The sequence below is a fragment of the Electrona antarctica genome (genome assembly GCF_951216825.1).
Source record: "Electrona antarctica genome assembly, chromosome: 18".
Taxonomy (NCBI): domain Eukaryota; kingdom Metazoa; phylum Chordata; class Actinopteri; order Myctophiformes; family Myctophidae; genus Electrona; species Electrona antarctica.
Genome location: NC_136799.1, coordinates 21,821,254 through 21,846,931, shown reverse-complemented (window position 1 = coordinate 21,846,931; position 25,678 = coordinate 21,821,254). Strand labels below are relative to the sequence as shown.

Sequence of the window (25,678 nt, the reverse complement as noted above, 5' to 3'; positions counted from 1 at the left end):
AAATCTTTTCAAAAAGTTTGAGAACCACTGCATTAGGCAAATGCATAGGTAAATGGCAGAAAGTGACATGGGCAGCTAGGGGAATTGTGTGGAATTTTGTCAAACCTAATTTAAGCACATTATTGAATTAATTATCCTTGATGCTGCACGTACATAGCTAGGCTATACTACATTTTATACACAAAACACCACAGGTGCCTCCCTGGAACTTGACATAACAGAGCTGGAAGTAAGACAAAATACTTGAAATGAAATGTTTTATTACGTTATTAGGGAACCTATAGTCATATCTTTTCTTTTACAAAAAAAGAAGGAAAAAAAAGAATAATCATTTCAGGCAACCAAATATTCATTGGGCAGTAATGCTGATAATTGAGACACACTGTAGGCTGTTAAGTCTCTAAAGTTGCAGTTTAAAATGTGAATTTGCTGCTTTGAATGATTCTTCAGAAAATGTCTCCAGTTACTCTGAAATAAACTTGAAACAACACAAAACAAATGTCAGTTACTGGATATGTTCACGTCTTTATACACTTTTAACATTTATTAATATGCAATGTTTCCAGCAGCTTTCTGTCTTTTTTAAGTGTAACATTCAATACCTCTCAATATCATCATGAAGCAAAGGGAAATTGTTTAATTACTTAAATTCTGAACAAATCAACACACATTTAGCATATAATATGAAGCTATTTACTAAATATAGAGTGCAAGGCAAGCAGCATTTTGTTATCTTTTTTGCAAGTACAACCTCAATCCTATAGGGAGCATTATTGCAGACAAAGCTATATCTAACTGAAGCAGCATGTTCTCCAAAGAGGCAAAGCACTTCACATTCAAAATGCAGTTTTCAAGTAGCTTCATGAACACCAACCGACAGAAACACAGCGCAAATCAAGCTAAGAAAACTCAGAACTCTGATCACAGACAAGGCATCTAATTTTTTTTGTCTCATGTAGCCTACCTGGTCACACAGAGCCTACTGTATTTCCATCTCTCAAAACATGGACCACTTTAGAGGTGGCATTTCTTTAAATGAAAAAGGACAGAATCATGTAATATCAATCAACTCAATCAACACATTCAAAAGCTCACATGAACAAATGATCAGTTTCATTCCAATATTCGGCAATATCAACCATTTGAAAAAGTGACACTAAAAACGTACAAAATGATTGATTGCACGGATTTAAAACAGATTGTGGTACTTGACTGAATAATGATTAATGATTCACAGTACAGTGGCCAAAAGAAGGCAAGATATCTCCACTGGACCACTTCATAGAAGTAACATAGAACAAAAGACTAAGTTGCTCAACATTTCATGTTGCACTTACACAATCAGTATGGTCTTCCATTGCACATCAAACATTTGAAATAGATAATACTGTATGAAAGATTAAAAATACAAAACACATGGAAAAGCTTGCCCTTGAACTAATTTATGGGATATATGAATGACAAATACTGGCACAAATAAAGACATCATTAAATCAATACAAATCTGTTTGATAGGGTATAATAAAAAGTTGTGATTCATTTATTCAGAAAGACCAACCCACTGATCTTACAGATATTAAGCTGACCTAATTAATAATGAATAGTGATACAGTACCAGATGTTTTTTTATTATGTCAAATACAGTATGACTTGCTGCCTGAAATGGACTTAAGATGTGTCCATAATTCAAAAATAATTATTAGCTATATATAATCTATCTATCACAAGACTAGTCAGTCATTGGCACTACAGTGGCACAAGTCCCATTCAGGACTGGCCAGTTAATCCATTCAAGAAGAACTGGATGAATCATATTTTTTCCGCAATGTCCTGTTTAAGCAGGGCGTTTCATTTGTTTATTTAACAGAATAATTTAACAATACTAACTTGCATGCCTTCAAAATTATAATCACTTAGCCTACAATGATTTGTAATGTTGTTTTCTTTCATGAGCATTCACATACAGTAGGTTACCATTGCCAGTTGTAAGGATTGTTTGTAAGTAATTTGCATGTGTAAGATCTTGCAAAAAAGACCTTCGACACCTTGTATTTGACAGCATTTATAGGTAAAATCCATAACCATATCTCTTTGCTTTGTAACATCACAGATAGATCATATTTTCACTTAAGCCTTTGAGTAACATTGGCTAAGGCCACAGCAAATGCCTGCACCGCTGAAAAAGGATATTGGAAATCCAGAATATATGCATTCCCGTCAATTCTCCCAAATTGCATTACCTAAAGGAATATAAAGAAAATAGCATTAGGGACATAGAAGACAAGGTGGATACAAAGCTTCCATAGATATTTCTTACACAATAGCATAATAATTAACATGGAATCAACAATGAATTATTTCCATTTTACTATAACATCAAGTGATTAAGCTTAAAAAGAATATCATACTTGTCTGCCATCCAGCTCAATTTGAAAATTCTTCGCTGACTCCTGGGTAACACGACCTCCAAAGTCAAGCTGGTAGACCTGTGTGGCTTCATTCCATAAGGGCTGTTTGTTGGCCATGACATAGACAAATCCCTGACTCCCCAAACTGCGGTCCTCTCTCTCGTTGGCCTTGCGGCACTTGATCTCCTCCAGCTCATTTGCCATGCGCAGGCTGCGCTTGCTCTTCCAGCTTTTTTTACTACTCTGATTCTGGTTCATGAGTTCATCGCCAGAGATGAAAAGCTCTGGCTCACTTTCTGAACTGTCTTGGAACTCATTGGTGGTTCTGCTTATCTTCTTGGTCTTGTTGAGTGGCTCTCTCTGGCCCTTAGGCTTCTTCTTCTCTCTGCCGCCAAGCCTTGGGCTCGATATGAGAGTGTTGAAATCAGAGAGTGCGCGTCCCTCCTTTCTGGATTTTCCTTCTGAGACGGTGGGCATGTTGGAATCCTCGGCTCTGCTGTCGAGCCTCTTGCGGCTCTTCTTGCTGAAACGCTCAGATTCCTGTGGGACGGGGCTTTCGTTCAGGGATGATAGCTCTGGGAAGTTATTAGCAGACTCCGCCAGGTCCACTGTTGCACCTTTTGATGGAAGAAGCTCCGTTGGAGGAGGAGGAGGTGGTAGAGGGGGTGGTGGAGGTGGTGCAGTTGGAGGAGGTGGGGACAGAATCGGCTTCTCTAACAACTGATGAGTTTTGGTGGGGAGGGGTGGTGGATGGGATCCTGGATGAGCTGGGGGGTCTTGCATGGGAGGTGGGCAAGGGTAAGGATTCCAGGGGTGCAAGTTAACAGGGTGCAGCTGAATTCCTGCACATGCACTGGCACCTGGGTACATCGGAGGGTGAGGGCAGCAGGCCAGGTTAGCCAGGCTGGGCGGGTAGCCAGGTGGTAAGACCAGGCTGGGGTCCTGCTGGACAAAAGGGACTGGGGCCACGACCTCATTTGGAGGGCACTGTGATGAAGGGCTCTGTACAGTCTGTAATGGGGATCCATTGTGGCCAACACTTGGAGGAAAGGGTGAGAGAGATATCTGGTAACCTGAGGGGAAAGTGAGAGTGCTAGTGCTTGGACTTGTGGGAGGCTTGGTTGTAAGTACAAAAGGGATCCGGGTCATGTCCAAGTGCTGAGCTTGACTGAAGATGAGCGGGGGTGGTTTGTGTGGTGCCGGTGGGGGGGCTAACATATTCTGTTCTGGGGAGAGCCAGAACTCCTCTGTGGTGGATGGGTCCCACTGGTAAGGCGGTGGGCGTTTCACCGTCAAGCTGACATCACCAAGAGTCAGGTGACGCACAGACTTCTCAAGTTGACACTGCTGACCTAAAGACTCATCTTCAGTAAAGGCAGAGTTGACATACACTGTTCTGTCCCTACTGTTTCCAACAGGATTCAGGAGATTATAAGATGATTGGGAGGCCAGAGGTGAGGCACTTTTGGAGTGCACAATGATGGTGCTGTGATGGGCATCTTTACCTGGAGGGAAGTCCTGCCTAACCACCGTACCACCAGCAATACCACTACTGCTGGTCCCACCACCACTGACACTAACACTTGTGCTGCTGCTATTGCTGCTACATTGAGTGCATGTATACAAAGCAGTAGACACCCTCTGCTGATAAGAGAGAGCCAGTGCACTATTCATCTTAGCCTTGGTGGGAAGGGTTCTTGAACTCTCCATCATCAGAGGTACTTTGAGACTTATGTCTCTGCGGTCACGTCTTAGGGTGGCATGAATCAAACTGTTATCAATTCTTTGGGGAGGAGGAAGTGTTGCTGTGACTTGATTTGCCGGATCTGGGTAAGGGGGTGGGTCTCCACTGGGTATTGAGTAACGGGGTACAGAGAGACGGCTTAGAGTTGCTGAGCTGTAGGGGAGCAGTATTTTTTTATTCTCTGATGAGGTGACTTTGAGTGTTGCTGAGCCCCCAATGCCTTGAACAGTGTAGGTATTCTGGTTGCGAATGAGGCGCCTGCGTGGTCGACAAACCTCCTCCACATTCCCACTGCTGTCAAAGGTGGTGATCCTTTCATATCCCAAAGGTGTTGGGTACTGTAGAGTGATAGGGTGAAGCAAGAACTCGTCCTTTTTCAGGCAGGGATCGGGGGCCAGGACACTCGGACTGTCACAGTTCGTGATTAGGGTTTGAGGAGGACCCGAGGTGGCCGCCGCAGGTGCAGACACAACAGTGCCAGGATACGGAGGAGGCGGATTCACCTTCCTCAGCTGGATCTCAATTGACCCATCTGTTTCAATGAAGGAGGGTGGTAAGGACCGGGGCATGCTCGGCTTCAGCGTGTGCCCATGCTCTCCCCTGTCCAGCCCAGGCTCTGTGGTAGGAGGAGGAGGGATCTGTGGCAGCAGGTGAATCTGCTGCAGGGAAATGGTTGGATAGCCAGATGGAGGCGGGGGCAAGGAGATCTGCATCTTCAGTTGTTGTTGCATTTGTTGATGCTGCCTCTGCATCTGCTGATGCTGATGCTGAATCTGTTGATGTTGCTGCTGAAGCTGCTGCTGCTGCTGTCTCATCTCCAGGATCTGTTGCCGAATCTGCTGCTGTTGCTGCTGCATCTGTTGTTGCTGTTGCTGCATCTGCTCATGTTGCATTTGCATCTGTTGCTGTTGCTGCGCTAGTTGGTGCTGGTGCTGAAGTTGCTGTTGACTTGGCACCTGCTGTTGGCTTTGTGGTATTTGTTGGTGTTGCTGCTGCTGCTGCTGCTGTTGTTGTTGTTGTTGTTGCTGTTGTTGTTGTTGTTGCTGTTGTTGTTGTTGCTGTTGTAGTAGTAGTTGTTGTTGGTGGTGATGTAGTTGCTGTAGCTGTTGATGTTGCTGCTGCAATTGCTGCTGCATTTGCTGTTGCTGTTGTTGTTGCTGCTGCTGTGTTTGGTGATGTTGTTGTTGATGATGGTGCTGCTGCTGCTGCTGCTGCTGTTGTTGTTGTTGATGATGATTATGATGATGATGATGTTGCTGCTGCTGCTGTATCTGTGGATGCTGCATTTTCTGCTGCTGTTGTTGCATCTGATGCGAATGCTTTGACTGCTGTTGGTGAGTTTGCTGTGGATGAGACCTCTGTGAATGTGGTTGGGGTGGAAGATGGTGGGGCGGCGGTGGAGGTGGTAGAGTACCAGGAAGAAGAGGACCCATCTCCAGCCCATTGAAGATCACTTGTCCTGGGTTAGCATATCTAGCTGGCACTGGGTACGGTGATGCAACTGCATCCTGGCTGTGAACAGGAACAGGTGCAGAGGCTGCTGCAGCCGCAGCCGCTGCTGCAGTGGCTGTGGGATTGGTCAAAACGTCAAGTTGAATATTCTGATTGGCCAACAGAGACTGCACTAGACCAATACTCTGAGTTGGGGACATGGCCTGGGCAGGGCTGTGGATAGGAGCAATAGGAATGTTGACTGTACATGTAGGGTTGTCTACTGCCACCCCAGAGGGACCCATCACTAGAAGGAATGAGGAAGAGAAAGCATGTAATAGGTGACATAAGTAATAAATGTGACATGTACAAGAGATTTCCGGTGTTCAAAAAGGTATATTGTGCATTAATGCATTCATTTGTTCATCTGATACTAATTTATTCAATTCTTCATTAATACCTGGCAAGTCATCCTCATCCTCACTGAAGACATTGGGGTTGAAAACAGGTAAGCTCATGAAGTCCAGGGATATCTTTCTTACTTCTGGGAGGTAGATGGTCATCTGTCTTGGTTGTAGATGAAGCAAACTGGTCTTGTAGATTACTGAAACAAAGATATTCACCATTTATATGACAGTAAGAATTGCATCTAACTTATTAACTTTACTTAGAACGTAACTTTGAAACTCCTCTATTATTCTCAATTCAAAACAAATTGACAAAGATTTGTGTAATGTCTACAGTCTATTGTCTAATGACTTATTTTGTCATAATTACCTGCACCAAGATTGGCAGGCAGGAAGGAAGCAAGTCCAACAATTTTGAACTTTGTTCCCCAGATGTTTGATGTAACTTGAGCTAGGTAATTGTGCTGTAAAGTAAAAGCAGAAATACAAAGAAGGAATAATTAATGACAAAGAAACTCACTAAAGACACTAAAGTTCAGTCTAAAGGCTGTATTGTAATTCATACCTGGATCTAACATAGTTTACTATATTAATGCAGTATGCTTTGTCTTATGTTTTTTCAGTGGCATGGAAAGGATTTTGCTGCAATTATCAGGAGCAGTTTGTTTGAATACATTTCCACCTTGCTTATTACTGGAAACGTCACTCATTGTTAGCACGTTGGACCGTAGGACAGGTATACTCGTCCTGAGTAATTCATTTTGCTCCATGCATTGGTTATACATGACGAGCAGGCTCGTCTTTAAGGCGTTTAATATCGCTAGAAGTAGAACATTGCCTTGCTGTGTTTCATTCTTTGAACCGCTCTGGTTGATCCCTCCCGCACCGTTTGTATTCACTCAACCACACTGGCTCCTGTTTTAGGCCACATCTTTGCAGGCTTTTTTCTCTGAAACTAGTGGCGTTGAACAGATCGGCGATGTTCGGGGGTCTTTTCTGATTATCCGTTGAGCGCGATGGGAACATTGGCTGGGTTTCCCAAAGGAATTATGCATAGTTCAAGATTATTTTTATTGCCATGTCAACAAGGTTGACATGGCATGTCTCAGTGACATTCATTGCAGTAACAGGGGGATGAGACAACAAATGAACTACACAGCTGCTGCCATTATTTCGGCGCTGCTCTCAGCTTACTTGCATCAGAAAAATTAAGAGTCAAGTAATCCAATAGTGAGTGGGCGTGTGGTTCTTCTCAACACCCCCTTTCACTGTGAACATAGATATTCCACGCATAGATGTGCCACGCAATGGTAGGCCTGAGGCCTGGTATGGTAGGCCTGACGCCTATGGTAGGCCTGAGGCTTTGATTGATTGATTGATTGAAGAATTTATTAACAGTTTGCAGAATTACAGTACATTTCAAGCACAAACTCAATACAAAGGCTGTTAACTGTGAGTGGACGACCCAATTAAGCATTACACTTGTTTCCAACAGGGTCCACCATGTTCAAATCATCAAAACATTTAGAGACGTACAAATAGACACTTCTATAGACAGAACAGGAATTCATCAAAAAGGAGGTAAAAAGGGAAAAGAAATATATACAGTGAGGGGAAAGAAGGGGGGGGCGGGGGGGGGATTCAGATTTTACGGGGGCCAGTTTCGAATTGCAGCCATCCGTAGGTGCCCTTTGAGAGCGGTTTTGAAGGAGTCTATATATATAGGCCTATATTGGTATAGGCCTGAGGCCTACCATACCGGCCTGAACGGTCAATAAAAGAATGCTGAATTAACTAGCTTGTATTGGTAACTTTGCCTCCCATTTAACCTCCTTGTATAGGCCTCCTTGTATTTATTAACCCACAATCGAATGTTATTCCATGTAATTCACTTGCACAATGGGACAGTAGTGTTTTCATATAGGCCTACATTTCCCTTGCCGACATCACTTCGACTCTGACATTTAATTTAATAATATTTGGTCTGCTGGACAGCTGACAGTATGCTCTCTTCACTCTTTTTTTTTTTTTTTTTACATATATATGGCAATTTAATTTCTTTGATGCTGAAGTTTACTGTAGTAGAAGAGGTGCGCCTGGTGAGGGTTTAAACCCCGCAGCTATGTCGAGTCCGCCTACAGGAAATACATAAGCTGCGATCATGAGACCTGTTTCTTTTTTCTTTTTTTTGAGTGTTGCCACTACTGTTGGAGCAGCCATAAACTAAACAGGTTCATCTCGATGTTCTGGGCATCTTTGTAATGTTAGTGTTAGTAAAAAGCAGGTAAAAGAGTAACGTTTGAGGCAAACTAACATCAGTCACTCTACCGTTCACTGTAGTAGAACAGGTGCGCATGGTGAGGGTTTAAACCAGGGGTGTCAAACTGGTGATCCGTGGGCCGCATGCGGCCCAGTGAGAGGTCCAATGCCCTCGAGATGATTTTCAAAAAGGAAACAATGCTGCTACTCCCCCTCCCCCACCTGCCCCGCTAATGGCCCTGCTGTAGACGGCTTTGTCTCTGCCCAGGTGCGGAATGTTGTCACTGATGGGCTCGTTAACATTCTATTCAACTACTAGTTGAGTTGTTGTGGATTACTCTCCTCACACTCTGATACAGCAGGACATGGAGAGGCTAACCATAGTTGTTACAGCTCAGTAGAGTTTAATTTCCCTTACCAAGTGAGGAATATAGTCTACTTACACACGATAGTCAAAGCAAAGAGATGCAAAGTGTCTGATTTCATGAAGGCTACATGTCAATTTGCCATTTTGGATATTTTTGATAAAATAATGATTGCATTTTTAACTATTTTCGAGTGGTTTATTGGGTCTTTTTTCAACCTCTCATACCAAACGTATTGTAGCCTACAACTGTAATACAATAAACAGTCTAGAAAACAAAGCCAGGTATCAAGTAGTGTAAGTCAACCCACGTGAGCTGCAACTGGCCGCGGCCCTCATCAAGTGACCTTTCGCGCAATGTGGCCCTTGCCCCAAAATGAGTTTGACACCCCTGGTTTAAACCCTGCAGCTATGTCGAGTCCGCCTACAGGAAATACGTAAGCTGCGACCATGAGACCCGTTTCTGAATTCGTCTATAGGCGGCCTAGAGGGGTGTGTTCAAGCTACGTGCAACACAACATTTATTTGGGAAACCTAGCTATTGGCGCGTTTTCTAGAGCTCATTTTAGCTCGGTAGCATTAACGCTAATACTTTAGCATTCAAGATGGAAGCCTAAAACGGAAGCGCATCACAGTGGAATGGCCAGAAATCCCCGGCAACCAAACGCCTTACCACCTTCGTCCAGCAGGCGCCACTCAATGTGTTAAGCGTATTACAACCCTTACATAAGGCTAGGGACAGTATGAAACCACCACAGCATCAGTGGTTACAGATAGTTTTTGAATCACATTGTAATATGACACTGTACCTCTGTGATTCCATCCATTGAGAACTCTCTACGCGTCAGACTGGGGGATCGAACTGGAGGCTTCTTTGTTGGCAGCCTTGGAGATCTTGGGCCTTCCTGATGAGCGCGTGAGAGTTTGGGAGATTTTCTAGATTCCATGTTCATCCTTCAAAACAAAGGAGTTACTTATCTATACCTTCAATGAGGCATTTTAGAATCAGAATACAACTTGCTGATGGATGATAGATACATTGTATATGATATGGAATCAAACAAATGTTTAGTATGTAATTCCTTATAGTTTACTTATAGTTTACTTTAACATGGTAGAAATATCATTTGTAATCTGTTTTGGATTTGCACCATATGGCAATACAATAAGACACAATACTTCTGACAACATACAGTACCTTACACTTTCTAAATTGGTGTGACAGATCCAATAACATGCCACTCATTCAGCATTGAGTATGATGGCTGCACATTGTGTGAATTGACTCTCTCAATTTGTATGACCTAGCAAGTTTTGGTGTGCCTTCAGGGGGTTCCAGGGGTCCCCAGCTAAATGATTCATAGGAACAAATTCAATTTGGTTCCATTTGTACACTCTCAGAGTTAAATTAACAATGAGGATATTATCGTGTGGATTGGGGTCCCAGAGATAAAGAAGTATGTGGTGTGGCCTAATGCATACAAAACTGGAGATCTTTGAAATTAAAAGGGTTGAGAATCACAGAGGTAACCTGTTTCCTCGTGATAACTTCGGTGATTTCTTCCCAACCCACTCATCACTCAGCTCAATGTCACTGGAGTCCGAGCAGTTACAGCTGTCAGTGTAGGCGATCATGGTATTGACAGTCACACAAACCTCATCTGGGGGGGAAAAAGGGAAAAAAAGAAAGAAATTATATTGACGGTGAATTTGCATTAGAATTAATATAATTATTTTCCTCAGACAGGAATAAATGGCATACAGTATACAGTTTAAAGAAAAAGGGACATTTGAGGGTTGTGGTGGATAAGCTGTGTGCAAAATAAATGCAGAATCCTGGGATCTGGTTCAGTTTATGTCAAGTTGAGTCCCTTCTGTCCTTACTTTTCTTTTTCTCTCAGCTGAAGCAGAAATGCCTTACATAACCTTAACATAAGCAGATTTTGTTTGTGTTTTGTGGGACTGGAGGCCGGTAGCAACGGCAGCATCAAATTCATCACACAGACTATTTCTGTATTGTATACCCAGAAATGTCCCTCCTGAGTCCTGACACAATCTACCTATTATATAAAATAAAATGGGTCATTACTCCTCTGCAGGTTCCTTTCTTTTCTGAGGGGCGCTAGCCCTAACAATGTTCGTCTTATTCATGCGCTCAGAAAACTCAGGAAGACCCCAAAAATCAACAGGCCCCCCAAAAATCAGCATGCCCCTACGTCCCCTGAAGTCATGTGGCAGCCAATGTTTGCTTTAAGCATGCCCCCGTGACGTACAAAAGCAAACAAAAGCGCCCCTCACTTCACACAAGTGTGATTTTTTTTAAAGTGAGTTCAAGTTTCAAGTTTATTGGTCATTTAAAATAAACACACCTTATACAATGTATTCAGGGTATATATTTTTTCTGTTGACCAAAAGGGATTGTTTGGCAGAAGCCTCAGCTTATAATGCCAGCCCTTTTAATATTCAACATAACTATAACTGATGAAAAATACCAACAAAACACAAAACAAGACAAAAACAAAACACAAACAAAAAAACGAAAAAGGACAAAGAGAAAATAATAGTAAAAAATAATGATAATAATAATAATAATTATAATAATAATTATAACTATAATTATAATTATAACAATAATAATAATAATAATAATAATAATAATAATAATAATAATAATAATAATAATAATAATAAACGCAAAGGAGGGAGGAAGGAGTATTTGTAATTCTTTTATATCAATCCACTTTATAATTGTCTATCATATTGTTTTTAAGATTTTTTTTAAATAAATATAATGAGCTGCTTAATTTTACCTCTTTATTTAGGCTGTTCCATGATGTTACTCCTGCAAATGTTAAGGATCTTTGTTTGCCATTTGTTCTGGTTTTTGTTTTTGAATAAACGCATGTACCCCTAAGATTATATCTTGTTTGTCTTAAATGGAACATCCTCTGGATACAGTCTGGGAGCATGTGATTATTTATTTTGTACATGAATTGAGCGATTTTGAAGTCCACTAATTCTCTGAATTTAAGACTGTTTGATTTTATAAATAATGTATTGGTTGGCTCATAGTACTCAGCATTGTGGACAATTCTTATTGCTTTTTTTTGAAGTATGTATATTTGGTTGCTTAATGTTTTATAAGTGTTTCCCCAGACTTCAATACAGTATGTAATGTGTGGTAATATTAAAGATTGATACAGAATATATAGTGAATCCATGGAAAGAATGGTTTTTGTTTTATGCAGTATTGCGATGGCCCTTGATATTTTTGTTTTTAATTGATTTATATGGGAATTCCAGCTTAGCTTATGGTCAATAACCACGCCAAGAAATGTATTTTCATAGACTCTCTCTATTTTTACTGTGTCTATCATAATTTGTATATTTTGTTCAATTTGACGATTTCCAAATATAATAAACTTAGTTTTATTTAGATTTAATGATAGTTTATTTGCATCAAACCACCTTTTTATTGTTTTTAATTCCCTTTCCACTGTATCCAGAAGATGCTTCAGATCTGTGCCAGAGCAAAACAAGTTTGTGTCATCAGCAAACAAGACACAATCCAGCCTCTCGGAGACATTGCATATGTCGTTAATGTATAAAATAAAAAGCTTTGGTCCCAGGACGGATCCCTGTGGGACCCCACAAGTGACTGTTGATGATTCAGATCTATCATTATTAATTTGTACGTATTGAGTTCTATTTTCTAGATAGTTTTTAATCCATGCATTTGCAACCCCTCTAATACCATATCTATTTAATTTATCCAGTAGTAATCTATGATTTATAGTATCAAATGCCTTTTTTAAATCTATAAATATTCCCACAGTGTATTCATTATTTTCGGTGTTGGTAGATATTTTATCTATAAGTTCCATGACTGCCATGGTTGTGGATCGGTTAGATCTAAAACCATATTGTTGGTCACTTAATAGATTTTTTGTTTCTATGAAATGTTCCAGTCTGTGTGCAAAAAGCTTTTCTAATATTTTTGAAAATTGCGGGAGAAGAGAAATTGGCCTATAGTTGGAGAAATTATGCTTATTCCCATTTTTGAAGATCGGAATGACCTTTGCAGTTTTCATTTTATTGGGAAATATTCCTGTCAGAAATGAATGGTTGCAAATATGGGTCAGTGGTTTTGCAATATATAATATAATATTTTTAACTAGGCTCATGTCAATATCATCACAATCAGTGGATCGTTTGTTTTTAAATTTATTTACCACATCAATTAATTCTTTCTCCTAAGTTGGACATGGAATGTGAATGGATCCCATGTTTTTATGACACTATTAACACAATTATGACACTATTACTAGAAGCTGTTAAATTATATTTATAACACTGTTTTGGATTTGATTATGTGTGTTTGCACGTGCGTGTGTACGTAGTCTACGTACATCGTATGTGTGTGTATGTGTGTGTGTGTGTGTGTGTGTGTGTGTGCGTGTGCGTGTGCGTGTGTGTGTTAAGTAGTTTGATTTGACTTTAGCAGACATTACAAGATAAATACCATACCAAATGGAGATGACAAGACAGTAAGTAGTATTAAAGTAAGAATGTATTAAGTTCACTGCTTACCTGTTTTGCTGTCTGTTTTTGGGTCCATGATGACAAACTCTGGTCTTAACTTGCTAATGCGCCGTCCTTTGAGGATAGGCACCAGTCCCCCCAGGTGTTCCAGGTAAAGGGTGTAGCAGGGCCCTCCTGACTCAGGGTTCTCCTCTGCTCTCTTCATGGTGCAATGGAGACGCTCATTTCCAGCTGTAGGGTAGCTGACAAAGTCACGGATGTTGTTTGGATCAGGAATCGGAGGCTAGAACAAAGAGAGGAAAGCACGCCAGATGGTGGTCATTCAGGACCAAAAGTTTCACAATAAAGTCATCTCATTATTGCTGAACTGCTTGTTCAGTAAGTTGTCTATATGATTACTGCAGTCTTCAAAACTGTATGACCTTCCTTGTACCTTGAATACACTTGAGTACATAGCGCACTGTGAATGAAATTAATTCGGTAAGCTTTCTATTGGCACGCTACACAGTCCAGAATAGCAAATTCTGCTAATAGCAAATGTGCACAAAAAACCTGCAGAAATAAATTAAGGGATATAATAAAAACAGTGATGAATGAAATACATATTATAACTTAGAAAATTGTGCAGGTTACCAAATAACCAAATAAAGGCCATTGTAAGTTTGTGTATTTGGTCACTGGTCAGTATACCTTGATGGTGGGTATGAAAGCAGTGGTCACGTAGGAACACAGGAGTGAGGGCATGTTCAATTTGCCCACGTCTCTCTCCTCTCGCAGTGCACTAGCGATGCCCTGCTGGCATAGCAGTTGGAGGCTGGCCACCCTATGTTCTACACGCACCACATACAATGCTGGTCCACATGCCAGAAAAAGACGTGAGTCTCTGTGGCCCCAGCAGATGGTAGTGATGGGTCTCTGAAAGACAGGCATTGATAGAAACAGAGTGATAGTGAACAACAATGTATGAATTTGCAGTGTGTACTATTTGTGACACTGTATGTTCTGTTCCTGTAAGTATTACCAAAGCAAACCCCCTCCAAATCTACAGCATTCCATTTTCTATTGTAATGTATTCATTTCAATCAAAGCATAATGAAAACTATCAGTGCGTATCTGTGTGAATGCAGTATGTTTTAAATCCCCAAGTATGCTGATTAACCACTAGATTTAGAAATATATACAATTTAAAAACAATAAATAATGACAAAATATTTTATTTGGGGTTTGTCACTATAGTAATTGATTTTGTATGAACAATAATTAATTCTAATAACTTATACACAATGTTTGAGCCATATAAGTCTGTGTATGTCTGTGTATAACGTGCCAAAATCCATGAGAATAATCTTTGATAAATCAGACTTGACTTGAACGTGGAAAGGTGTGGATTTGTGCATAAGCAAAAATGATGTGCGGCCCAATGTGTTTATATTTAGAAAGATAATATACAGTTGGGTGGCTGAAGAATTAAAGGAATAGGTCATATTACAGAGCACTAACCTGTGCAGGTGTCTCTAAAGTGTAGATGTGCTCCCCTTGGACATTATAAAACTTGACAAGGGCATTCCTCATGATGGAGGCACAGGCAGAGTCAGCAGTGAGCCCGTGTCTCTCCATCCCAGCCACTGCCAGGAGATCTCCTTGGGAGCACCATTGGACCTCAACATCTGTCGAAAAGAGTGCCTTAGTGAAGGGGAGTTTCTTCTATTGTTAAAATGGAGGGGGAGGCCACACTGCTTAGAGCAGTAGCCAACCCAGCAAATGAAATGAAACATCATTAATGTGATATAATTTTGAGCTAAGCACTGCACTAGTCATAATTCATCAGTGCCATTCTGAGGTTATTTCAGCCTGCTTAAAAAAAAATCCATCTCTGCCAGGAGATCATGTTTTCAATTTTGTCTATGTGTCCGTAATTGCTAATACAGTGAGAGACTACTCCTTTGGATCAGAAACCAAGATTAATTATAGTGTTATTATTAGGAGATTCACTCTTTCCCGGACCGCTACCTAGTGTTTATGAGGTTAGGTTTCTGGTTTAAGGACTTCAGTGTTCTGTACCATACAATTGTATGTATAAGTACAGAACAAAGAATGTTTGCTTTCGCCATCTTTGTTGAAGAAGAGTCTGGGCAATTATGTTAATGCCCCTATGAGGTACGAGCCGGTTAGGTTTCTGGTTTAAGGACTTCAGTATTCTGTACCATACAATTGTATATAAGCACAGAACAAAGAATGTTTGCTTTCGCCATCTTTGTTGAAGAAGAGTCTGTGCAATTATGCTAATGCCCCTATGAGGTACGAGCCGGTTAGGTTTCTGGTTTAAGGACTTCAGTATTCTGTACCATACACTTGTATATAAGCACAAAACAAAGAATGTTTGCTTTCACCATCTTTGTTGAAGAAAGGTCTGGGCAATTATGTTTTCATTTCTTTATGGCAGTGTGAATATTTGTTGACTAAAACTAGGACTAAAAGACTAAGGTTTTTGTTGACTAAGACTAGATAAATGACTAAACGCCTGTAGGTTTAGGCACATAACCATGCACATCAGGTAGAAAGGTATGGGAAAGAGGTAGCCCCTTATTATTAGGGCATGCCGCCAGGTGGAGATTTGCGCTCTACTTAGCACAACTTTCTAGTGATTTTACAGTGTCACTAAAACAGTATTTCTCATGCATTCACATCTGCAAAAGTTACATTTATACCTTACAGTACCTTTGAGTCCTGAGTGGATTATGTGGGGCGAGAGGTCATCATAGTTGTTCATTAAACTGATATCTCCTGATAAGAAGCTGACTGTCAATAAAGGCTTCACTCTCCGCACTTAAAAGAAAGAAAGAAAGGCACATAAACTTCCCTTTTCACACATGCTCTTTGAATGCAATACATGCCCTGATAGGATCTTGTAAACATAATTATATATATATATTATTGTTTTTAAATTATTATTATTCACACGGGTGTGATTTTTTATAATATGCTATGACACTAGCTCTGAGAACCTTAGTGCTTATAAAGCTTAGCTAATAAGCTTAGCTAATAATGTATTAAGTAACTATAAGACATGTATACCTACACATGCTCACTCCAAGGTTGTAATATATTTAGGGCAAAATCTACTGTCGCGTCAGACGTTTGACAAAACAGGATCACCTGTCATAACGCTCCCAGTAGTCCTGCGTCAAGTAACTGACAATGGAATGTAGAGAGAACTCATTGACACACTAGTAAAAACATTTAAAACAAGCACTTTTTCTAAGTCAATAGACTTAGAATCATGTTGTCCTCATCAGCATGTGCCACAGGAAAGCCTGTCCCATCAAACATCTGATGCTTGGTCAGATGTTGCCCAACTTGTCCCATAGTATAACCTGGGTGTGGTTACACGCTATATTATGTGGGAAAGCATTTATTGTACCTAAAGGTGGAACAGTGTCATCAGAGTCGGTGTCACTCTCTGTACTATCCTCCACCAGGAAACTAGGGCAGTTCCATGACATATTCAGGATGCCGTCAGACTCATGGAGCAGAACATGGGCTAACATCCGTCCATGGCAATCCATCACAATGACCTGACCATCCGCTGTACCGAACAACACCTGAAGGGAGCATCATGTATAAGTATAACCTTGCATATTCAAAACAATTACTTTAAAGTAAATGGAAAAAATAATCTGTTCCAATACATCCAATGTAGTACACATTTCTTATTACTACATTTCATTAGTTAGCCTAAATATTTATAAAACCCAGAGACAGGTGATAGGAAAAAAAAATCGTGGGCCTACCTGCTGATCATCAGGCGTCCAGATCCCACAGCTGATTTGACTCTCCAGGTTAATTTCTGAGGACCAGTGTCTTTGGCCACTGACTGACCCGACTAACACAAAGCCATCCCTATAGGCAATGAGAGCCTGGGTGCCATCATGGGACCAAGTGAAGTCACTCACCTAGTGGACAAAAATATTCACCTTTGAATAATTCTCTGAATGAACAGTAGTTCTCAATCATACATTTTCAAGGTCACGGTCAAGGACGCCCACTTTGATGCATAGTAGGCCATGGACCTGAAAGGATTTTGTGTCAGGTCCACAATGCATCACTTTGAGACTTGAGATGAGCTTTTTGATTAGCTATTTTTGAGTAGCCAATACTGTGTATATCTATCTATCTATCTATGACCGGTGTTGTTGAAACGTCAAAAATGTTACAGTTTTCCAAAATAGGCAGTTACATTTCCAAATGGGAGAGGGAACTGTGCGTGTGTGTGTGTGTGTGTGTGCGTGCGTGCGTGCGTGCATGCATGCGTGCGTGCGTGCGTGCGTGCGTGCGTGCGTGCGTGCATTTGCACATGCATACCTGAGCACCACGATCGTTTACCAACTCCACAGACCATCTTCCCTCATATTGAATCCAAACAAAAATCCCTCCTTCCATGTCACATGTAGCAAGCTTCTGGAAGGGTTCATTCCAACGCACCAAAACGACCTACCAATGTCCAAAACATGTGTTATTACATTTGCATTTCACAAAACACAAGGGGCTCTTTTATGTACAGATTATTACAAAGGGGAAAGAATATATCACCTTCACAAACATTTACACATAAAATAAGAAATTTAACATCATAACATCATCGGTGAATATGATTTGTTATGTTCATTTGGTTTTGTCTGTGTTATGTGTTCTGTTATTGAACAACTATATAATTAATCGACAAATCTACCTTTCTGAATCTAATGTGTTCATATTCCCTATTTTTGTATTGTGAAGTCATGAATACAATGAAAACCATTGTGCACATTACATGAGTGTGACTGTGATTTATAGGTTTGATTTGTTGGATGGAACCGAGTGATTTTTCACTGAGTGAATTAACTGAATAGAAAGCCTTTCTGCAAAACACAACGCATTTCATACTTAAGATACTGCTGGCATGGCTCACAGCTACACAAGTAAGCCTGATAACTTGTATTAGCCAATGTCAATATGTCATCCTTTTTTGGGGGTCATTCTTCACTCTGCTGTTATTAAAAGCAAAAAAAAAAAAAAAGGGGGCACGGTGGCACAGTTGGTAGTGCTGTCGCCTCACAGCTAGAAGGTCCTGGGTTCGATTCCCACTCGGGACGCTGTGGGTGCTGGCGGCGTGTTTCCTCCTTCACGTCATCAGTGCCCATACCCGAGGCGGGGTTGGCGAAATGGCCTTTCTGTGTGGAGTTTGCATGTTCTCCCCGTGTCCCCTAGGGTAGGTACCCTCACAAAAAACATGCAATAATCCTGGTCTCTAAACTGCCTCCCCCTGGCCAGCCGGGGCGCCTGATGGAGGGGAAAGGAAGTGGTTGGAATAACGTGTTCCTTCCACGCGCTACGTCCAACCAGGGAAACTCCCCCCTGTCAGGTGTAAAGGAGCAACTTGGACACTCAGGCATGAAGGAAGCATGAGTTCAAGTCCGTTGCTCTCCCCATGTCCCCCATATATGGGGACTAGGTTGGCGGAGGGTGTGTAGAGCCCAGGATCACATTAGATAATTGACACAGGGGTGAAAAATGGGTTACAAAATTGTGGGATAAAAATTATAGTAAAAAAAAAAAAAAGCAAAACAGAAATGGCTTCAAAATGAGTGAATAAAATAAATAAAAGCCACACCTCACTGTTGTGTCCTCGTAGGTTAAAGTTGATTCTCTGGGGGGTATTCCTGTCCCTCCTGCAGTGACTCGATGTAAAAGTCACCCCAACGACTCCTCTTCCGTTCCCCGTGGCGAGCCAGCCCTCCTCATAATAACGCCTCCGGCACACTGGCTTGTCCTTCTCGCTCTTGGGAACCCGGCCTTTCCAAGACAGGCAGAGGATGTTGGAGTCACTGCAGAGGATTGGACCGTGTTCCACAGCAGCCAACATCCCTACTGAGTGACCAGGCTGTAATGGGTTACAAAGAGGAAGAAGTGATTTAAAACAAAGGGAAACAGGTGTTTGTTTAAATGCTGTCATCATCACACTGCTGGCTTTGTTTATGTAGTAATTTAACCACTTGTCTTGAACCCTATAGCATCTCTATGCGAGCGTTCGGCGAAAATAGCAGTTGCGACAGGTTGTGAGCTTGTAGATCAGCTATTTCCAAAACATTTGGAAAAACCTTGACAAATTTTGGAAAATTACACATATCTCATATAGGGGTCCCTGGCACAAATTATTTTCAATTAAGGGTCTGTGGCCTAAACACATATCACTTTGGGGGGCATGACATGAAAATGTTTGAGAACCACTGTGCCAACATGAGAGCATGCAGTTAAACATACCTCATAGTTCCTGGACATGTTTGGTCAGAATGTATCCTCTGAAGGTGTCCATATTTCTATTCAGATGATACACTGAAGTGGTATGACTGATCTCTTCCTGGTGCATTGCAATTCAATCTATGTGGAGGTAAAGGACATCATAAAGCCAAAGTGTGTCCAGCTCCCAATTTAGTGAATCAATGGACACTGTGCTTCAAAGTTTGTCATCATGTGAGGCTTCGTTGATACCAAGCCCATCCCATTATCTTCCAGTGGTGTGGTTCTGGGGATCCGTAGGCTACAATTCTGTTCAAAAGGAAGTACAGAAAAATACCCTTATTCAACAAGTAATGCTATATGGCTCCCTCTTAATATAGCCGCGTTGTCATTCAGTGAATCAACCTTGAAAATTCAGTTTTTCCACAGTCTCTCTTTTTTATGCAACAGCAACACTGCATTGAAGATCAGGACACAGTCTCCATGGGTACAGATAGACCGGTTTTCCCTTCTTATTATCTTACGTCAAACACCAGACATTATAGCCTGTATACCAACTAGACAGGGATGAGTAAAACATAAATTAATCAAAATGATTAAGAAATGCATCGGCCTATTTCAGGTAGCAAAAACCGGCAAACAAACAAATGTCTAGCCTACTTACACACCACATATGCTCACACAATATGCAAGGACCGTCCTCTGCTGACTGGGTGAGGTTTTTGACTAATTCGAATTTACATCAAATGACTAGGTATTTCAAAGGCGCGTCTTTATCTCACCGCATGCACCAGTCTCTGAGCAATCTAAGCTGTCGAGGCGAGGGGGAAAACATTGGGGGGGATGAAGATGAATCTCTAGTCATTCAAGGAAGATATAGATAACATTATGTAATTCAACACAGCCTACCTGATCCCGCTAATGTGAGCAGTCAGCGCTCTGTGCAGTCGTGTTGCCAGGCGCTTCTGCTGGTGGCTGCCTGGCGCACTTGCTTCATGGCTTCAAAACGGGTTGCCATGTGACAGACGTAGTAGGCAAATAGACCCGGTGTTTCCACTGTGAATTCGTGTAAAAGACCGGTATGTGCAATGTGCATCACAGGCTACACGAACCTGTTGAAACTTTATTAATATGCATAATTACGGTGGGCTGCTGCTTAGACTAATAATGATTGTGCACAACACAACAACTTAAAACACATTTTATTGCTGTGTAGGGGCCTACCTCAGAAGGGGGTTTTCTTTCATAGTGGCAACCTCACACGAATCGAGCCACATACCGCGTTGTCTTGTCTGCTGATAGCATCCATGCATCCACTTTCACAAATTCACAATGTCAACGAATTGGGTCGTCATTAGTTTTAACGTTGTAATAGGCCTATAGGCCTAGCTATACGTTTCACACAGATATTTGAGAACAGTTATTCACTTGTGCTTCCCTAAAATTATCTTTCCTTTTTCTAGAGCAGGCTAATACATTTATAGTAAAAAGCCACAGAAAAGACAGTAAATAAAAACAATAAAACTTTATTTGTTTTTTTACATAATATAACTATGAGGCATTGTGTCTATCTAAATATTTTTTCTTACAGTTTTTTTTATTCTTAAAACACATTCCTCAATCCTCACGCACAAACCTAAGCTGCCAAGTCTCCTCTTTACTGTGGTTTGGGGCCCAAATGTTTAATTCTACTCATCATCTCATGGATAAAGTACTTTGACAGGGGAATATTGTGTATTTAATGTAAATGGTAGGCTAAATGGTGCATTTTTATAGCGCTTTTAACCAAAGCACCTGTATGTAATACATTGCAGATTCATAAAATCTGTGTCTGTGATTTAAGAACCACTGCTTTAAAGTGAGGAGATGACTGAAAGACTTAAAGGAGCATTCAGTGATCTGGGTGATTTGGAAAAACCCTGGTCCGTCCCATAACAAGATGTGCACATGCACACGCTCTACAGTGGGGGGGGACACAACAGGCCAACAGCAAGTGCACCAATGCCTGCCCCCACTCGATCATGATTGGAGGAAGGCCCCTCTCACCCTGATTGGATGAAGGCTATACTGGCTAACCCTAGCCAAAAACGAAACCTACGTTTTTTTTTTTACTCTAGGGGTAAACTTGGGACAGGAAGGAACTCCTTATATGGTCAGCACACTCTATATTAGGGAAGATTATCCACCCCCCCCCCCCCAAAAAAAGGGATATTTGAATTAAGTGAAATCACTGAATATACCTTTAAGCAATGGCCTGCACTGAGTCCCAAATACAGATTCACTTAAGATCGACAAGCACAAGATAGTCTGTAGAACAATCCACTGTCTCAAGTAGAAGTCTCTTGAAAAGCATGAATAACACTGTCATATGCAGGAGGCGGAGTCTGTGATGGCAAAAAGCCCTTAAGACCATTGGTGCCCAGCCAGAAGGAATGTCTTTTGTTTGGCACAAGGGACACAGAATCTGACATGCTTGAAGCAGCCGTGTCTTCAGGTAAGGTGATCTGGATGTCACCCCCTGTCTCCAGGCCAGCCCTGCTTCCTTTTGGTTGCGGGCGAAAGGTGGAGGACTCATAGCTAGGCTTGATTCCCAGTGGGCCCACCGGTTCGAGAGAGGGCTGCCGCTGGACATTCAGGAAAGTGCTTCGGTAAAGGCCCATGGGGCTGTTCACAGGGTTTGGTGTTCGTGAAGGTTGCCGTTTAGAGCGTCTGGTGATCATGGCTGTGGCTGTGCGCCTGGATGCCCATGTCAAGAGAACGTAGATCAAAGCTCCCAGCATCAGACCCACTAACATGGACAAGCAAAAGGCTAGTATCAAATTGCCTGTAACAACCAAGAAAGGGAATAAAACGTGTTAGAGAAAAGTAAGGGAATACATGCCAGACTAAATATGAGAGGAAATAGAGACAGGATGCACTGCATTGCTATGATTATTGGGATCATTTTAAAAGTCCATGAAAGGCACCAAGTTGGTGTAGGAGTATATAAATGCTTTTGATTGTTGCCCCAGAGCTTTTCTTCTTGCATGTCAGTAACCCACTTTTTTCACTAATCTTTCTACTATGTGTCAACATGTTTTAATGAAAGCAAGGACACAGGCACTCCATTCCTCCTGAGAATCACAAGAGGGAAAATGCATTATAGCTTAGACACTCTATTTGGCACTTGAATAGTATCAGTCAGTAGTAGAAAAAAGTAAAACAAATGTGTTGATTTTTTAGATTATGTGGATTAGGTTGGCTTGCCTAAATTGGTCGCCTAAGTGATTTTGATCTATTCTATTGATTTGCTATCCCTAGAGAAATAGCTCAGGGCATGAAGTTACATAAAATCTTACATCACACTGTGTAGGTTCGCTGCTTATGGCTCATCTCCCAACCCACAACAACCAGCAACACAACACCAAATGGACTGCATCACTGTTGGTGCTTAAAAATCCGTCCAAATCCAATTCTAGGTATTTGAAATGTATGCTTACTTTGTCTTTGACAGCTTAGTTAAGTTTGCCATTTCACAATGTACAACACTTGTAGACTAAAGCACATGGTCAATAAATACTCAACAATTCCTCCGGCCTACGTACTGAATAACTATTCTAAAAGTTAATTAAATACACTTACCTAGGTTAAATGATTTTAGTATTTCCAACAAGGGATGTGTTTCATTATAAGCCATTTTGGAAAAAGATGGTGTGAGAATCCACACTGATTGTAAAGTCAGACGAACACTGAGCTTTTCCTAATTTTCCCCCTGCAGTGTTTGCTATAACGGAAGCTTTGCTGTCATGCTTCCTTCCTTTTGTGACTTTTAAAATTAGCATTGCTTTGCTTATCTGTGTGAAGCACAACTATAGGAAGCGGGTTGTTTCCTTTTGCATCATTTCCTTAGGATCAATACAACATCTTTTAACAATAGTCAATGGCTATTTTTTTATTGACGATGAAATGAAAACTTAATCTTCATGCTAATGTGTGTTTCTGGAGAGAACATAAGAACACAACCGACATCCCAATCCATTACCACTTTAAAAACCCAACCTCTTGCTGACCCAAACAATGGTGGCATTGTTTCCAACCATCTTAACTGTGTCTAGATAAACCTAACTATGAAAAACTGGCCATTCACCAGAGTCTACACAGGCTATCAAGCTCTCAGACTCTGTGGGGATTTCCTTCAATTGTTGCATGGCTCTCACTTCTTCACTCCACCCATCAAAGCTCTCAGGCCAACACCAGCTGAACCGATTATATGCAACTGTTTCTGTTGTGAAAGCTGTAATATAATATATTGTAATTTATAGAAAATATTAGTTTGAACATGACAACTTCCAATTTTAGGTTACCAGAGAAAGAAGCATGGGGTATGATGATGACCATAAATGTCTAATGAAATATGTTACCAGAGGGTGGCACTATCATACTTTCAATGCAGCTTGTACTTCTGCTCTTCCAGGTTACATTGGAGAAAGAAATAATTAGATCAATGCTTGAAGGAGCCTACATTGAAAAGTACTGAACAAATTAAAAATGGTCAAACATTCCAAATTGTCAAATAATATACGAAAGAGGCAACATCTCTGAAAATAGCCGAACTACAAGCTCACAGCTCAGTGTTCACCACAATATTGGAAAACTAACTTTTTTCAATTAAATTCAAACTTTATACAACACTCACAGGGGCGTCCATATAGGTCAGAACACATAAAACATATAAACTAAAAAGTAAACTAAAAACTAAATAAACAAAGCATAAACAAACAAGGGGGGCATAATAGGCTCTGTACGCTAGAGCACCAGTGGCTCCATATTTTAGAATGATGACAGCCTATAACAGAGCTCTTAGCAGGATTAGAAAGTGCATGCTACAATGATACTGTTCACACACAGATACATAAGGTTTCATATAACACCGGGCAAGTGGGTACATTTATTTCCACAAACATTTGACTGGCACTACAGCATCTTGGGGCTTTGAGCAGCAGTCTCATGCAGTCGGCCACTGTCATTTCTTGCAGGCTGCACTTTTTGTAGTGTCGCTACAGGTGGGCAGTGTACAGCGGAGTACAATAGGCTTTAAAAAGTGAGATTTTCACTGGTTGAACTTGTGTATGAGTGTGTTGGCTTGAGCATACAGTTTACGTCGCTGTCTAAAAATATCTCTGTCATCACCAGATACAGTAGGTCATGTGTTATGAAATAACAGACAGGTAGAAGTGATGAGTCAGGAAGTCAGGAAATACCAGCTTACTGTCTTCCCTACTGTTATGCTCTTCTTAGCGTTGTACTTGACATCAAAATCGATAACGTACTGTGATCATACTCTTAGTAACTGCTGGAGACCAGCATGGACATAGGACCACCAATTAAGTCATCTGCAAACATAAGGTGGTTAATGATACAGTCACCAATAATACACTCTGTTTTACAGGCATTCAATTGTACAGATAAATCATCAAATTGGATGCCTCAACAACTCATTCCTACATTCCAAGTGCTTATTGGTCCAATGATTATTTTGGGGGGTCCCCAATTGAAATATGTTGCATGTAGCCTAATGGAAATGCAAATAAGTAAAATAATATGTGATGTAAATTATAGCCTATACAGGAGCCTACAGTAAAGTGCAAGTACTATATAATTTTCTGACATTTTTGTACAAAGAATAAAATGTTCATATTCATAAAGGAGTATAGTTCTCAAACTTGTTTAGGTCCAGGACCCTCAAATGGAGGCTGTCCTCAACAGCCAATAAGGGACCACCATTCTTGGTGACGTAAATTAAGGTACGTTTCAAGGTTGGTATAAGGTCAGCAGCAGTCATACCCAGACAGCAGAGAGCTCTATAGGATTCAGAGCAGCAGTCGTACCCAGACAGCAGAGAGCTCTAGGACTCAGAGCAGCAGTCGCAGTCGTTGTGGTGATGCCAGTGGTGAGCGTACCTCATGGCGCGCTCTGCTTGTGCACAAGTAGGCCATATGGCCTACTTGTGTGCAAGGCGCAAGTTGGAGAGAGAGAGAGTGCATTTCTAGTTTATTCATTTATTTAGCCTATGGATCCCCATGCTGGTGCCATAGCAACCTATATTCCTGTGGTCCACATCAAAACAGCTACAAGTACAGTTCAACTGTATTTATTTGCACATCATAAATTACCATAATAATAATAATAATAATGTAGGCCACTCAATTAACACATAGCTACTTAATAAACAAACTCATATTAATATTTTTTGCTAACTTATGGGAGA

General features: G+C 41.0%; 2 protein-coding genes across 2 annotated transcripts; both read right to left on the bottom strand.

The window, feature by feature from the left end:
- Window positions 1-342: 342 nt before the first annotated feature.
- tulp4b (TUB like protein 4b) lies at window positions 343-19,057 on the bottom strand (the record flags this gene model as incomplete). Its single annotated transcript, XM_079528333.1, has 14 exons — window positions 343-2,240; window positions 2,409-5,890; window positions 6,044-6,187; window positions 6,361-6,454; window positions 9,423-9,567; window positions 10,136-10,274; window positions 13,204-13,438; window positions 13,846-14,070; window positions 14,656-14,822; window positions 15,874-15,981; window positions 16,544-16,757; window positions 16,947-17,108; window positions 17,518-17,646; window positions 18,806-19,057. 14 exons carry the CDS (start codon window positions 19,055-19,057, stop codon window positions 2,124-2,126), a joined length of 5,613 nt encoding a protein of 1,870 aa, XP_079384459.1. The 3' UTR covers window positions 343-2,123.
- A 2,701-nt stretch (window positions 19,058-21,758) lies between these two features.
- Window positions 21,759-23,143, bottom strand: myct1b (myc target 1b; the record flags this gene model as incomplete). Its single annotated transcript, XM_079528361.1, has 2 exons — window positions 23,053-23,143; window positions 21,759-22,255 (listed from the first exon to the last, which is right to left on the bottom strand). Exons 1-2 carry the CDS (start codon window positions 23,105-23,107, stop codon window positions 21,759-21,761), a joined length of 552 nt encoding a protein of 183 aa, XP_079384487.1. The 5' UTR covers window positions 23,108-23,143.
- Between the last annotated feature and the right edge of the window lie 2,535 nt (window positions 23,144-25,678).